The following is a 17,199-nucleotide window of genomic DNA, read 5'->3' as shown; positions in this document are numbered from 1 at the left end:
ATGTATGGCTTTTAACCGTTTATATTTTAAAAAAGCCTCTTTTTTGTGTGTATACTATACCTACCCTTAGGGTACCTACCACAGATCCTTTAGGTAGAAATCTACGCTATTGAAAGATACGTAAAAATTATTTTAGGTAGGAACTATCGAAAACAGAAAATAACCGTCTTATCAGATAGTCAAGCAACCTTAAAAGAGATCAACTAAGTAACTATGAATTCGAAGCTGGTCCAAGAAATGCCTAGAGAAACAATGACGCCAGTGATGTCAAAACTTAAAAAAACGCTTATATTAAGTCTACGTTACCAAATAAAAATTTAAATAAAAAAACACCGTGTTTACATTTTGCCTGTATATACTGGTTTTATAATACTTGTCGTTTTATTCATTAAAATATCAAAATAAAATACCTGACTATAGTTATGCTCTTAACTATCTAGTGTTAATTATATATTCCTTCAATTCTAATACTGTTTCTTTATCCTTGAAGATCCAATCTGGATTGCTTGACAAACAAACTTCAAAATAGCTTCTCTTAGCACAATTTCAAACTTCATATCGCACCTTTTAAGTAATCTTCAAGTATCATTAGAAATATGCATTCTATGATGCATCATTGCATCCAGCTTTATTACAAAGATGTCGTTTTAAAATATTTCTACACAGAACTATTTTAAAAGTTTTCACAATTCAACGGAAATGGATAATATGATCGTCATATCTCATATTCTATAAAATAATTTTAAATGGGGACCTCAAAACTGCTTGCCTTATATGAAATAATTGTATCAATTTGAGATTATTTCTGTTTGTTTTTTGTATTTAAATATTATTATACTAACTTGTGATTCTTGCAATTGTTTAAAACTAATTATTTTTATTTCTTTTCAGAAGTTTTTGGTTCATCAAACAAAAAACATGCCCGGCAAGGAGCATCCGCATTTTCGGTAGTATAGTAGTGGTTGCGATAGTGTAATTTTTAGTTGAGGATATACTCGAGTGATTGGCAGAAAAGCAGTGTAGAAAGTATTTGGTAAGGGATTTTTCTTTCAAATATTTTTTTTTATTAAATTTAAACAAGTTGAAAATCTAGTTTTGGGAGTTTATAAACGATTGCATTATAGTGAGCTTTGGTAAAATATAAATAGAATACGCGAAACTGGATCCAACTCAACTGCAACCTATCCCAATAAATAATAATTTTATTTGCATTGATATTTCAATACTGACATTTATTATGCATATTTTGTTGCACAAATAGTATTTTTATGTCATTTTTTTATTTTTAATTATTAATGCTATGTGTATCTGCTGTTTTGCGATAATAAATTAATATTGCATACTAATGTATCATAAGTCCCTGGACAAAATTATATTGAAATGTAAAACACTGGACATGGCCGGTGCTGCCACCATCGTAGAATATCGTAAACAACTAATATATACAAATTCACGGGTTTAAATAGCGAGTATACGAGTAAAAGTGTTAGCAAGTATAATTTGTGAAAATTCTGAAAGTAAAAATAAAAAAGTAAATATTTTGATATTTTCAGGTCTAACTTGTATTATAATTTATTATTGAAGCTAATAAAATTTTACTTTTAATAAACGTAGATGAGTTCAGCTACAGTAGCTAGCATAGTTTTACCACAGTATAAAGGATATAAATAAATGTATTTTTATTTTTCTACTTGCTATATTACAATTCCTTAGTATATTTAGTTGATCCCTCGTATCCGGCCAGCGTTCTGACTGATAAAATAGCACTTCTGCTGCACCCGGTAAACGTAGAAAGTTTTTGTCACCTCGAAGGGTCACGGGCCGCCTTTGAAGTCAAAATAACAATAGAATTCCTTAGAGTGAGCCAACTGTATATATTTATATTCTTTAAACTGTGGTTTTACGCACCGATTTTGCTAGCAGAGACATAACTGGGGCTATTTCGTAAAATACTTGAATATTATGACCAGGCCACGATTTTAATATTATTTTAATGCGATTTCAAAACTTCTAATTTCTGCCATATCGGGCGCAGCGGACGGAATTTTTAGAATCAACTGAAATATAACGAGCCTAAAAAAAATGGTCAAGTGCGAGTCGGACTCGCGCACGAAGGGTTCCGTACCATTCATTATTATCTAGACAACATTAGACACTTACTTTAGAAAATCTTACACAGCCAACCTGAAAAATAATGAAACAATATAAAAATTAATAAGTAATTGAAATGAGAGATATACATATTAATAGTGAGAATATACAGAGTGTCAAAAAATAGTTAATCTAACTTCCGTGGGTGATTCTACAGATAAAAATAAAACAAAAAGTTCTTATGAACATATGTCCTAAAATGCTTCCCGAAGAAATTACAGCTCTCGAGGTGAAATAAAAATTATACAGGGTGAGTTTCCTACGATGTTCTCTATGGGTATCTCGGAAACTACTGGAGATAGAGAGTCGGGGAATGGAGGATGAATTGTAGTTTTGTGGGGTCATAAACATGCGCCTTTCAGATTTTTGAAAAAGTTCATGGCTTACAAGATATTTGGAAAAAAAAAATTTGGCTATTTTAAAAATTGTCCCTAATTTCATTATAATAAATAAAATTGGACTAATTAGACAGCTATGTTGTGAAGTAACGTCAGACATATCACAGATCACGGCCACCTAGATTTTATCAAATATAATAAAGATCTACTAACACTAAATCATAAAAATGAAAATATCTAGGAAAATCTTTGTTTGTGGGGTAGGCAACCTTAATAGTATTTTGAAGAGACATGAATTCCCCATTGAACACCGGAATAATATACTGGGTGTTCCATTTAAAATAAAGGATAAACTTGCTTTTACAAGTGACCAAACGTTTCACATTAATTTTGTCTCACCCTGTATAACTTTTCAGTCCAAATTTTAATTTGATTAAATATACAATAGTTATTATAATTAAATATCAGGCTATACAGGGTAAATTAAGAATTAGGTAGCTGTTATCGAAATTTAAAATATATTCTACATTTTCTCAAAATGTGAAACATGTATGTCAAAATTCCTTAGAGTTTAGGCATATGCTTCTTTAATAAAACCCACCTTTATTTTTATTCCAGAATCCGAAAATCAATTAATATATAGGGTGTTCCATTACAAAAAATACAACTTTGCTATGTAATTTCTTTGCTATGTGCTCTGAATTAATCTACATATGCTCACAAAATTTCATTTCAATATAAATTGTCGTTCTCCTTGGAGCCACCGTCTCGTATGTGAGGCGCCACCCTGTATAGTAATCTAATGTAGTCCACTACACACAGATGTACACACATACTACCTACATTTAAAATATGACATCACGTCCTGTACTTAATTCGCGCTCTTTATTTACGATATAAATATGCTCTTTATGAAAATGAGATAAACAACAACGACATCAAACAGCATGAATAATTTATAGTTTAATCGTTTCAATAAACTATTCTTGACGAATCCATTTTGCAGCTCTAATTTCCATATTAGCGATTTTATCAGATGAGTAATTATGTTTTAAGCGCCGCCGGATTAATTATGTGATATGACTGATATGATAAAGATGAACAAATTAGAGGTCTATTTAAATTTGACCTCAAAACAACACATTCGTTCATCTTTGCATCTTTTTTACTGCTATTAGGGCAGCAGATGGTAGTTATCTAGCAATAGCAATACACAAGTCAAAGACCTAGAGATTTTTGCCTAGAGATGGGCAAAGGTTGAATGAAACGTTTATTTGAACGAGTAAAAGGAATAGTCTCTCTATTCTCTGGAATAGGAATTTTCTCAAAGGTATGATCGAAAGAAAACGGCGTCATGATGGCTATGAAATTAAGATCGCTGTCATTTTCATATACAGGGTTGTTCACCACATACGACACGGAGTATTGTAGCTAAATGGTTTGATTTTTACAAATTGTAAGTTTTGGGTAAGAAGGACCATTAGAGCTACAATTTAAAAATATTTTTACAGATTACAGAGTGTCCCAAATAAATAAAAAATATTAAAGTTGCATTTTTTTAAATGGAACACCCTGCATATTATTGCATTTTTAGTTTCTACGATTAAAATAAAGGTAAATTTGATTAAGGTTTATTACACTTAAACCTTACCGTTTTTGAAATATTTTCAATTTTGCGAAATTGCAGTATAAATTTTAAGGCTTCATTTCTCCGAGGATATCAAAGTTTTTAATACTAAATATTTACTGAAGTTTATTTATTGATCAGTTATTGTGTTGCAATAATAAAAATTATACTACCTTATACAGAGTGTCTAAAAATTTATTTTAAATAATTACTAGCATTAAACGGCAATAACTTATTTAATTTAAATAGAACACCCTGTATATTTTATGAGAATCAGATGCACAATTTAATTGTCTATCAAATTGTATTATACCATTTCTTATCTATTCCTTCAAGTTTTCGTAGAAAATGCATTTTCTTATCATTTAGACCTCATTTATCAATATACCCATGGAATATTGACATTTTAGATTGTTTTTAAAACAACAAATGTACAAAATGTACAGGCTAGTAATATTATCGTTTTTAGTAAAACGATAATATTACTAGCCCATTTGTATGCGAAAAGAAAACTATTTAAATCTTTATAAAAGAGTATACCGTTAATTAAATATAACACCAGTATTTCCGCCCACATACTAATTTACTACATACTTAATTGTGTTCGTTAATAAATTATACTAAATAAATGTGGATTTGAATCAGAAATCAATATAATAATAAGTTATGAAAATGAACGTGTCTGTTGTTATAAATAAGCATTTGTCAACAAATTAAATATCATTGTTAAGGTGTTACTTTTTACCACACTGTCTAATACACATACATAATTCAGTTTTTTAGTATTTGTAGCAATTATTACTAATCAACGCAAACAGTCAATTAATGTAGTTTGAATACTGGAATCATATTAATTGGTCCTCTTTAACAAATATTTAAACAGTTTTTTTTTTATTTTTTAATGAAATAAACGAACTATATCGACAATATTAGTATCTGTACCTACTCTTTAAAAATTTGGTACATCTTTAAAAATAATCTAAAATGTCAGTATTCCATGGGTATATTGATAAATGAGTTTTAAATTACAAGAAAATGCATTTTCTACGGAAACTTGAAGAGATAGGTAAAAAATTGTATAATACAATTTGATACACAATTAAATTGTGCATCTGATTCTTATAAAATATACTGGGTGTTATATTTAAATTCAACAAGTTATTGCCGTTTAAAGCTAGTAATTATTTAAAATAAATTTTTAGACACTCTGTATAAGGTAGTAAAGTTTTTATTATTGCAACACAATAACTGATCAATAAATAAGCTTCAGTAAATATTTAGTATTAAAAACTTTGATACCCTCGGAAAAATGAAGCTTTAAAATTCATACTGCAATTTCACAAAATTGAAAATATTTCAAAAACAGTAAGGTTTAAGTGTAATAAACCTTAATAAAATTTACCTTTATTTTAATAGTAGAAACTAAAAATGTAATAATATATAGGGTGTTTCATTTAAAAAAATACAACTTTGATATTTTTTATTTATTTGAGACACTCTGTATCTTGTAAAAATATTTTTAAATTGTAGCTCTAATAGTCCTTCAACGAACCCAAAACTTACAATTTGTAAAAATCTAATCGTTTAGCTACAATACTCCGTGTCGTATGTGGTAAACAACCCTGTATATAAATTTATATGGGAAATTTCATAGATCATTTCCCAGCTAGCTCAGCTGGACGTCGTTTCTACCATAAAAATAAGGTTCCTACTTACGAGAAAAAGTGATCAAATTAAAATTGCCTGATATACACTGTATGACATGTGTTAATTAGGTTAATTCATATGGACTAAATTTACCAGACATATATTTTTAAATTATGTTCATGCTTTGTCATATAAGGGGCTGGTATTGATTCCACTTTTCTTTTCCAGCTCAATCCACAACCATGGCGATCGACGGCAACCGTATCAGGGGCTGCATCCACAAAAACCTGCTCACCATCCTCACGGTGGTGGGCGTGCTTGGTGGCACGGCGGTGGGTCTGCTGATCAGGGCCATGTCTTCCTCGCCGTGGACCAACCGAGAGGTAATGTACCTGGCCTTCCCCGGCGAGATGTTCCTGCGGATGCTCAAACTGCTCATCATTCCGTTGCTGATGGCGTCGGTGATATCGGCCATCGGGTCGCTGGATCTGAGTTTGTCGAAAAAGATAGCGATAAGGTCAGTAGGTATATTCTAGATATATTTTATTATTACTGCTATTAAGATTGGTTAAAAAAGGCTTCTATCTTTTCTCCTTAAATATAAAGTACTTACTACCCATCAATTTGGATTTCTAAGTAATAGTTGCACAAATGATGCTATGTTCGACCTTTTTAGTAGTCTACTCTAGCCTGTGTAAATCATAACATCTTAATTAACAAATTGCAATACTATATGGATTCAGGGGAGTGCCGCTCGAATGGCTTAAGTCATATCTTGGCAACAGAAGACAGCTTCTGAGGATTGATACGTCTATGTCTTCTTGTAAGCCCTATGGAATGTGGTGTCCCTCAGGGTTCAGTACTTGGCCCTATTTTGTTTCTGGTGTTTATCAACGACATTGCAATTCTAGACATTAGCGGTAAAATCTGCCTCTTTGCGGAAGATACTAGTTTCACTTGGAGCGGTCCACTGCACTATATAATACCTACTGAGTATATCCAGTGACTTACGCACCATTAAATCTTGGTGCGATTCTAATCTCCTATGCCTCAATCTTTCAAAAACTAAAGTTTTGTCATATAAAAGTACTGTACAACCTTTTGTATTTTATAACACCACTATTGACGTCACTTGTTGTAGACAAATCGTTAAAATGGGACTTGCACATCGAAGCTTTATCAAAGAAACTAAGCGCTGCCTGTTTTGCGCTAAGATCAGTTTCTAAGGAACTTAACTTATCAACCTCTAGAATAGTATATTATGCCCTTTTTGAGTCGCATCTTCGTTATGCCCTTCCATTCTGGGGTACTTGCTGCCCGACAAAATTTGATCGTATTTTCAAACTTCAAAAGAGAGCAGTTCGATATTTATTGGGACTAAACAGTTAGAACTCACTGCCAGAATTTCTTTAAAAATTTCAAAATACTGACTCTTCTTTCTTTATTCATTTTTGAATCCGTTTGCTTAATCCGCAAGCACATATCTGCTATTCCCGAAAGGCAATCTCACAACTATCCACTTAGGAATGCGGAGCACGATCTTTATCTGCCAACCCCGAGCTCAGAACTAGTTAAAGGCTCAATACTGTACAATGCCAAAAAAATGTACAATCATCTGCATATCAAGTCACTTTCATTCTTTCCCGCATTTCGCAAAACTCTGAAATCATACTTATTGGAGAGGGCCCTATATGCGGTAAACGACTTTTTTGTTGATGTTTAATCATGAACAATTTTGAATTTTAAAATTTTGATCATCTCACACACTGGTTAAAGGTCTAGTATTTAATATTTAATATTTCTTAACTCTTACATGACTATGTATATCCATTTACAATTTTCCTATTGTAAAATTTTATTGATACGCCTTTTGACGGAATTTTTTTTGATTGATTTGTATTGTATGATATTTTTTTATTATTTGTATATTTTTTGTGGTTTTGTTTGTTTTGTAAATGCTTTGTCAATGAAGCTATTTTGTCTTTTTGTTCAATAAAGCGTTGTCTATTCTATCTCTATGTCTATTCGAACTGGTTAAATTATCGCCGACGATATAAACAATTGACGAAAGAAAGACCGCCGTTGGTCGGTTTTATACAGGGTGGTCTGAACTGTATTCCGGAAACTTTGGCAGCAAATTCTGCAGATAAAAATAAGTAAAACAGTTCGTATAAATGTATGTCCTAAAATGCTTAGTTTCGGAGATACAGGGCATTTGAAGTTTCATTATTATTTCGATTTTTTTCGAAATAATTTCTAAAGTAACGTCAAAATTTGGATGAAGATTGGTGTCTAGAAGTTTTTTGACTTGAGAAATTTGATTTTGATGTCAATATGACTCCTATTTGTAGGGGACGTCACCTGCATCCGTTTTAACTGGTTTTAAGAGTAATAATTGTTGATCCGTACCTGTATAAAGCCACTGAGTGAAAAAATATACATTTCCGTGATTTTTTACTTAAAAAATATCTCTTGGTAAAAATCGCGACGGGCAACCGTTCTGAAGATATTTAGAATGGAAATAGTCAATACATGTCATTATTTATAAAAAATAAACTGTTCAGCAGTATTAGTAGTTTATTGTTTAATGGTTATTTGACTGAAATAATAAATTCGGGAAATTTTTTTTTTAAATTAATCATAAATTTTTCTGCAAAAAAATGATGATAAAACAGTCTCTGCGTGGAACTTTTTGCCCAAAAATATTTTAAATTTATGATTTCAGTCTAATAACTAGGTATTTAGTCAACATGTTCAATTTATGTCAGTGATGACAGGCATTGATAATTTCGATTCCAAATATCTCAAGAACCATTACTCTTAACGATTTTTACCAAGAGACCATTTTAACGTAAACTCACTCCGTAGTTTTATACAGGTACGGACGAAAAGTTATTACTCTTTAAACCAGTTAAAAATATGTAGGTGGCGCCCTCTACAAGTTGAAGTCATATTGACATCAAAATCAAATTTCTCATGTCAAAAAAATCGCAGACACTAATTTATCTTCATCCAAATATTGACCTTACTTCATAAATGATTTAGAAAAAATCGAAATAAAAATAAAACTTCTACACCCTGTATCTCCAAAACTAAGCATTTTAGGACATACATTTATACGAACTTTTTTACTCATTTTTAGCTGCAGAATATGCTGCCGAAGTTTCCGCAATACAGTTCGGACCACCCTGTATAATGCCGCCGGATGACAGTATTTTTTTGTATACAGGGTGCTACAAATTCGAAGTACGAGCATTGGTATCTCGGAAACCGTAATAGATACCAAGATGGTTAAATTGTGGCAAAGTTGCGCCTTGAGATGTTCACCAAGATGCCATCAAAATATTTCTGAAAATTTCATAAAATTCTGAGTTTTTTGGAAAAAACGGATTTTTTGGAAAATCAATTTTATTTTTTCCTGTCGTTACTTTTTAGAAAAGCAAAAAACTAATTACACATTCTCATAGCCACTTTATTAGGGCTATCTGATAGTACTTTTAGATTTTCAAATTAGCTCATAATTTGTGAGATACAGAGGCCAACTTAATTTTTTTAAACATGGACCTGCATTTTTTATTTCAGATTTTAAAAGACCTCGGTCTCCTGAGTATAATGATATGCCACACTTGATACTTTTTTTGTTTTGGGTACCTTAACAACAACAAAACTAATTAATAATTATTTAAAATAATTTCAAGTACGACTCTGTTTTTTTTAATTATTCTAATATAATCTGATTATATTCATCGTAACAATAATCTTATTTATAGCTCTTTGAATAACTTCTTGTTATAGTTTCGAATGCATTTTGTACTCTTTATTGTAAATGTTGAAATTTATTGATTTCACGTTTACAAATGATGCCAATGATGCCCCTTTAGTTATTCCGTATTCAATGTTCAATGTTTTACCCCACATCATTGTTAAGTTTGAAAACTTATCAATATTGTAACGATGAATAGATTAAATCTTAAAAAAAACAGAGCCGGACTTGATATTAGTTTAAATAAATTATGTTCAAATGTCTCAAACAAAAAAAAATATTAAGTGTGGCATATCGTTGTACTCAGGAGACAATAAAAAATGCAGGTCCGTATTTAAAAACATTCAGTTGGCCACTGTATCTCACAAATTATCAGCTTATTTGAAAACCTACAAAATACTATCAGATAGCTCTAATAAAGTGGCAATGAGAATATGTAATTAGTTTTTTGATTTCCTAAAAAGTAACGCCAGGAAAAAATAAAAATGATTATCAAAAAATCCGTTTTTCCAAAAAACTCAAAAATCCTTGAAATTTAAAAAAAAATTTGATGGCATCTTGTTGAAGATCCTAAAGCGTTGTTGTGGTCCTCTTCAGAAGGGCCAACTTGTTGAGGGTCTTTTCGGGTGTGGAATTAATGTACACTGTTGTTTTTTAATATAACTTAACTTTAATTATGATAAACTAATTACAATAGTTACTCTGAGGGAAACTGTGAAAAATAATAACGTGTTGAAGAGTAAAAAGAGAGTTGAAGAGCAAAAGTAAAAGAGTGTTGAGCAAAAGAAGTATGTGACTGAAACAGGGTTTTAGCAAAAAAGTGTGAGGGCCTGTCTTGCAGTTCCTTAAATAATATCTAAGCTACAGAAATGCCAGAGGCGTACAGTACAATTTTTATATCCTTAATCTAATATTCAGAGCAGTGGACGACACTGCCCTAAACTTACATTGTTCAGATAGACAGACGTCTGCGAAAGCTATATAAATTTATGATCAAAATTCCCAAAAGTAATAGTTAAAGTTATCAATTAGAATTATATTGAAGGGTCGTTTATGACCTCAAAGGTATGAAGGTTTTTATTAGAGATGGGACATTCCTAAACTAATATTACAAATTTGATTAAAATGAGGACGGGATTATAACACCTCCCCCCTAAGAAAATTTTTTTTTCATAACAAAAAAAATTAAGAGAAAAAAAAATCGTCAAATTAAACAATAAACAATACACACAATAACTACACTATTCTTAAGAGTAAAAGTTTGAAAATAATTTAAAAAAAAAGTAAAAAACACTGAACATTTTAGTCTTTAATTAGTCCATATGAACTGATGGTGTTCTAGTCGAGCGTCGACCACTTAAGTTTAAAAATTCCACGGCTGAACGATTACTTGGGAGTCCACTTCTTCCAGCTTCTTCTTCCAATATTTGTTCGAATTGGGCCTGAGTTATTGGATTTGGAGTATTAATATTTGTATTAAATAGTTTAATACAGCAACCTTCAGAGAGGGTCCTGGGCTCCTTGGTACAACATAGTAATCTTCTTAGCAGGTTGAACAGTCCACACCATTTTAGAATATTATACAATAAGATGATCGTTACAATTGAACCAATTGCTGATAGTCCAACAGTGTACCAGTGTGAATGTTGCACAATAAATGGTTTCTTCAATTGTATGTCTAAAAGATCGTCCAACTGGTTAAGCTTGTGATTAGCGAAGTTCAGTTCATCCAATTTTAAATTTGTTATCTTCACTGGCTCGAGATTTGATGGGGTTAAGTTAAGTTCTTGAATTCTTATAACTTGAGGATGCTTGCATATGAATTCGTTTTCGGTGGTTTTCGTACAACTTGATAGATCCCACATCGCTACGTAATATATCTTACTAGTTTGATTACTGAATTGATTAAAGAATTTTGTATTTATATTTAAAAATTGTTAATTTAAGTTAAAACTTGTGAATACTAGCTTTAAAATTTTGAATAGTATTTGAAATAATTCTTATTTGTTGTTTCATAGTAAGTCGAGTTTCGTAATTAACGGTAAATAGTTATTTTATGGCTTGATCGTAAAATTTTGCATCAGGTATATTAAATAATCAATTAAAAGCGTAGGAAGCGCCATTAAAAATTCCTCTTTTCAAATTATTATATCAAAAATTATTATCGAGACCTGTATCTTCATTACTTATGACATAATTTAAAAGATCTTTAATATGCGTGAGAGAGCGAATTTAGTTTATCATTATAATAAGATAAATTTAGGTGTGTGAAAAGAATGATTTCAGAACCGGATATCTTTGCATTTCCCAATTTATGATAATATATTCCCGTTTATCCAGGTAGATTAATGGAAAAAGTACAATAAGGTATAAAAATAAGGCGAACATTTTAATCTGAAACAAAGGGTTTTATCATGTTAGTATGATAGATAATATGTCTTTTCCCAATTTGAATTTGAACATTTTTTTCATTAAGTACTTTTGTTATTTTATACGGGCCTTTAAAATTAGGGGATAATTTTTTGCTTAAGCCTGGAGAAACTTGTTTATTTAATATATATACTAGGTCATTAGGTTTATAAATAGTCGTTTTAATTTTTTGATCGTAATATTCTTTTGATTTAAGCTTTGATTTAATTATATTTTCTTTCGCTTGGGTTTGTGTTAAATTAAGTTTTTGTTTGAGACTAGTTACATAATCATCGTATGAATAATTAAATTCTGGTTCTTGAGTTAAGGTAGTTGGAAGGTAAGCTTTATTACCGAATAATAATTCATACGGTGAAAAATTTGTTGAAGTATGAATATGTGTATTATACGCAAACATTGCAAATGGTATAAGTTCATCCCAATTATTTTGTTTATTATTTATATAATGTTTAAGATATTCCTTGAGCGTAAGATGCGATCGCTCAAGAGCACCGTTTGTTTGAGGGTGATATGGGCGACTGGTTAAATGTCCTATTTTAAATAATTTAAAAAGTTCTTTAATTAATTTGGACATGAAATCACTTCCCTGGTCAGAAAGGATTTTAGTTGGTATTCCGAACAGTACAATGAATTTAGTGAGTTCATTCGCTATAGTATGCGCTTCGTGATTTTGAACTGGAACAGCGTACGAGTATTTAGTTAGGTCGTCTTGCATTGTAAGAATAAATCTGTTTCCATTCTCGGTAATGGGTAATGGACCAACTATATCAATCGCTAATCTTTCGAAGGCCTTTTGGCTGGTGGATGTAATTTCCATAGGGGCCTTATTTGGTTTATAATTAGTTTTATTTATTTGACACGAAGGACAGCGTTTAATATATTTTTTGATATCTTTCTTCATATTGTTCCATTTATAACTTTCCTTAATCCTTTTATAAGTTCTGGTATAACCAGAATGTCCGGCTAATTTAGAATCGTGATTTTCTTTTAATATTTGTTCAATCTCTTCCTTAGTCTCAGGTTTATACTTTTCTCTATTAATGACATGTACGTTAATATTAGTATCTTTAAATAAATAATGAATTATTTCGTAGTACATAGATTTTTTTTAAATGTGTACAATAAAGTGAAATGTCAGGTAAATTTATTGTTTTCATATCATCTTTTTATTAACTGAGTTCTTAAATTACGTAGAGAATAAAATACATCCTTATAGCTTAATTTATCAAAATGAAAATGTTTTGTAATCATTAAATAGCATAATTTATTTTGATTTTTTAATTTGTAAATTGAATATAAATTAGGAGATATTATCTGATTAATATTGTAGTCAAAATTATCTTTAATGTGTTGCGAAAATGGATTATTTTCGTCCAGATCTGAAGAAAAATAAATAGCAGCAGGTAAATTATCGAATAAATTTGAGTTTTTAATATCAAGTTTCGGGGTAATTTCTGAGGTTTGATAATGATATTTAATAAAATTTTGATAATCGTCGTCTTTAGATATTATAGTAATGTTGATATTTCGTGAGAGAGCATCTACATTAGAGTTTATTCTGCCTGGTTTATAAACAATCTGATAGTCATATTCGTCTAATAAAAGTCTCCAACGAACTAATCTACTTCCTGGGTCCTTACAATTAAACAGCCACGTGAGAGGTTTATGGTCTGTTACTACAGTAAATTTCCTTCCATATAAATAGCAACGAAAATGTTTTATTCCATAGACAATTGCCAGTAACTCTTTTTCTGTGGTCGAATAATTTTGTTCTGCAGAATTCAGAGTACGACTAGCATAAGAAATGGGTAAATCTTTGCCTATTTCTCCTTGACTTAGAATAGCCCCAACGGCATAATTAGAGGCATCGGTAGTTAATATAAACTCTTTCGTAAAATCTGGGTATTGGAGTATAGGTTCGGTAGTTAAAAGAGTGCGAAACAAGTCAAAAGATTCTTGGCATTTATCAGTCCATATAAAAGGTACATCCTTTTTAAAAGTGATGTAAGCGGTTTGGCTATCTTTGCAAAGTTATTTATAAATTTACGGTAGTATCCTACTAAACCTAAAAACATTCTTATGGTTTTCTGATCCTTAGGTACAGGAAAATTGAATATAGCATTAGTTTTTTCGGGATTGGGTTTTACGCCATTTTCTGAAATAATGTGACCTAGATAGGCAATTTCTTTTCGTAAAACTCACATTTATCAGGTTGTAATTTTAAGTTATTAATCCTTAATCTTTCAAAAATATTTTTAATACGTGATATGTGCTCGTCAAGAAAAGCGCCATAAATAATTATATCGTCAAGGTATACAAAACACTGAAGCCCTTGTAGTCCGCTTAGAACTGTATTCATCAATCTCTGAAAACATGCAGGTGCATTTTTTTAATCCGAACGGCATACGGTTAAATTCATAATGCCCTGTTGGTGTGCTGAATGCTGTCTTCATTTTGTCGTTCTCGTTCATTGGGATCTGATGGAACCCAGACGCGAGATCAAGCGTAGTAAAAAATTTACTGTGACCTAATTGATCTAGTATATCCTCTATGTTAGGTATACTTAACGCGTCGCCTACAGTGATACCATTTAATCCTCTGTAATCGACAACTACACGCCATTTTTGTTGTCCAGATACATCTTGTTTTTTAGGAACAATCCATAGAGGTGCAGACCAAAGGTGAAATCGAAGGTTGTATAATACCTTGTCTCAACATTTTATCTATTTGATTATTTACTTCAGCTTTATGTATTTCCGGATATCTATAAGTTTTTGCGGATATTGGTTTTTGATTAGTTAAATTAATTTCGTGTTTCATAGTTCGCGTACAAGTTAATTTATCGCCAGGTAGGTGAAAAATATCATTATATTCCGTACATAAATTTAAAATCTGTTCTTTTTCCTCAATATTTAAATGGTCTAGTCTAAGGTTTTGATTTAATAATTTATTTCTGCTAAATAAATCTGTTGAATTAGTAAAGATATTAAGAGTTTTAGCATTATTATTTAATGGTTCTAAATAAACTGAAAATGGTTTAATTCGTATTCTGTTACTCTAGTGTTTAGAATTGTAGCAAAAAGCTTTTTATTAGAATTGACCTTAGTAATAGCTTTTGATAAGTAAATACCCTTTCGAGTTCTAGATTAGGTAATATTCCTTCGTTTAAATCAGAGTTTAATACATTAACTTCAATAACAGTTTCTGTTCTGGGCTTTAAAATAAGATAATTATTATTATAAGGATTAATATTCATTTTTAGATGTAGCGGAAAAGGTAGCGAGTCAAGAGAAATAATTGCTTTTTTAAATCAATTTGGGCGTTTTGTGATTTAATAAAGTCGTATCCGATCAGACCGTCATAAGGGACGTTTGTTTTCTGATTAAGAATATGGAACTTTATTTTCAATGTATGATTCCTAATATTAAATGGAATTATAGTACTACCCGCCGTTAATACAGGAGAATCTGTACTTAAACCGTGTAAGGTTAATTTCTCGCTAGGAAAAAATTTAGTAATTTCAGGATTTAACTTATCTAATTTGATTAAAGATACACTAGCACCTGTATCTAATAAAAATCGAAATATTTTATCTTTATTATTAGAAAAATCAGACTTAAATTCTAAAAATATAGAGTTGTTATCGTCACTAAGAATTTTTAGTTTTCGAAGACCTGTAACATTTTGATCGATTCCTCCAGAGGGGTCTTCTCCGCCAGAGGAGCATGGGAGTTTAAAGATAGTTGATTATTTGTTACGGATCTAATATTCGATACTTCATTAGGTATTTGATTCTGATTCGATACCCTGTTAAAATTTTTATTTTGTATATCATTAGGATTTTTGTTTTTGTTAAATACATTGTAAGAATTTTTATATTGCAATTTCCTACATTCATCTATTGTATGTCCGTACTTTTTACAATATTTGCATTGTTTAATATTATTATGTTGACTATTTGAAGAAGGTTGATTAAATGTATGATTAAAATTATGATTATTAGATTTATTAGAATTGTTAACATGAACTCGGTAATTTCCATTAGATTGCGGATAATTTTTACAACAATTATTTGTAGAATGCGAATTGTTACGACATATTTTACAGTATTGGTTGCTTTTATTAGTTTTTAACATATTTAATATCCTTTCTTCACAGAGGGCAGCATTATGAGCCTCCTTAATGCAATTAAATCCTTTATATCTTAACATTTGTGAAATTTCTGGTTTAGAATGGTAAATGAATCTGTTTAAAGTTAATTCGCGTATTGTTTGAGTTTTACCCGGTAATTCGGCATCGTTTCGATAACTCTGCTGAGCAGAAGAAATCGTACGATGGTATAAAACTTCTAAACGTTGAAAGAAATCATCTACGGATTCATTAGAATTCTGTCTACAGTTATTTAGTTCTTCTATTAATTGGACATAATGTTTTCGCTCTTTATATAAATCTTTTAACTTTTGTCGTAAAATTTCCCAAGATTCAAAGCTTTGTGTTGTTAGTTGCTCTTTTGCTGTACCTGATATTCTTGATAATATAAAATATAATAGAGGCAATTTTTGATTTTGACTGGCTAACTCATTGGCACTATTACAATTTGCCAAAAATTGTCCTAATTCGTTTCTATCACCGCTAAATCCGAAAGGAATCAACTTACAAATAAAATCTAACGATAATGGATCAGTATTCGAATTGGTATTCATGATGAATTTTGTTAATAAATTTAGTTAAAAAAAATGATTAATAAAATTTTGTAAAGTACTTTTTAACGGAGTTAAAAAAAATACTAGTAAGTTATATAAAACGCTCGATACAAAATCTAAACAAATATACAAATTCCACTTACCAACAGTATTCTCCTGGACCAGTTTCCTGTTTTCCTCCTTGAGAATCCTTTTGTCCCGTACTATCCGTCCTGTCCGCAGCGCCAATTTTGTTGTGGTCCTCTTCAGAAGGGCCAACTTGTTGAGGGTCTTTTCGGGTGTGGAATTAATGTACACTGTTGTTTTTAATATAACTTAACTTTAATTATGATAAACTAATTACAATAGTTACTCTGAGGGAAACTGTGAAAAATAATAACGTGTTGAAGAGTAAAAAAGAGAGTTGAAGAGCAAAAGTAAAAAGAGTGTTGAGCAAAGAAAGTATGTGACTGAAACAGGGTTTTAGCAAAAAGTGTGAGGGCCTGTCTTGCAGTTCCTTAAATAATATCTAAGCTACAGAAATGCCAGAGGCGTACAGTA

At 30.7% G+C, this 17,199-nt stretch overlaps 2 protein-coding genes across 2 annotated transcripts in view; one reads left to right on the top strand and one right to left on the bottom strand.

The window, feature by feature from the left end:
- Positions 1–17,199, top strand: part of LOC115890693 (excitatory amino acid transporter 2-like) — a 153,370-nt gene that overhangs the window by 62,949 nt on the left and 73,222 nt on the right. Inside the window, exons 2-3 of the mRNA XM_030910996.1 lie at positions 892–1,033; positions 5,992–6,280. Coding sequence (XP_030766856.1) covers positions 6,006–6,280 — 275 coding nt within the window. The 5' untranslated portion in view covers positions 892–1,033; positions 5,992–6,005. The remainder of the gene's footprint in view (positions 1–891; positions 1,034–5,991; positions 6,281–17,199) is intronic.
- Positions 15,255–16,806, bottom strand: LOC115890694 (putative uncharacterized protein DDB_G0272516). Its single transcript, XM_030910997.1, has one exon. It carries the CDS (start codon positions 16,657–16,659, stop codon positions 15,616–15,618), a length of 1,044 nt encoding a protein of 347 aa, XP_030766857.1. The 5' UTR covers positions 16,660–16,806; the 3' UTR covers positions 15,255–15,615.

Source organism: Sitophilus oryzae, unplaced genomic scaffold (assembly GCF_002938485.1).
Source record: "Sitophilus oryzae breed Bouriz unplaced genomic scaffold, Soryzae_2.0 scaffold_907_pilon_pilon, whole genome shotgun sequence".
Classification (NCBI taxonomy): Eukaryota; Metazoa; Arthropoda; class Insecta; order Coleoptera; family Curculionidae; genus Sitophilus; species Sitophilus oryzae.
The sequence above is the reverse complement of the archived record's forward strand: the minus strand, read 5'-3'. Positions and strand labels throughout refer to the sequence as shown.

Bases quoted from the DNA above. Each gene is read 5' to 3' on its own strand.
- LOC115890694 (XM_030910997.1), bottom strand. From the start codon at position 16,659: ATGAATACCAATTCGAATACTGATCCATTATCGTTAGATTTTATTTGT.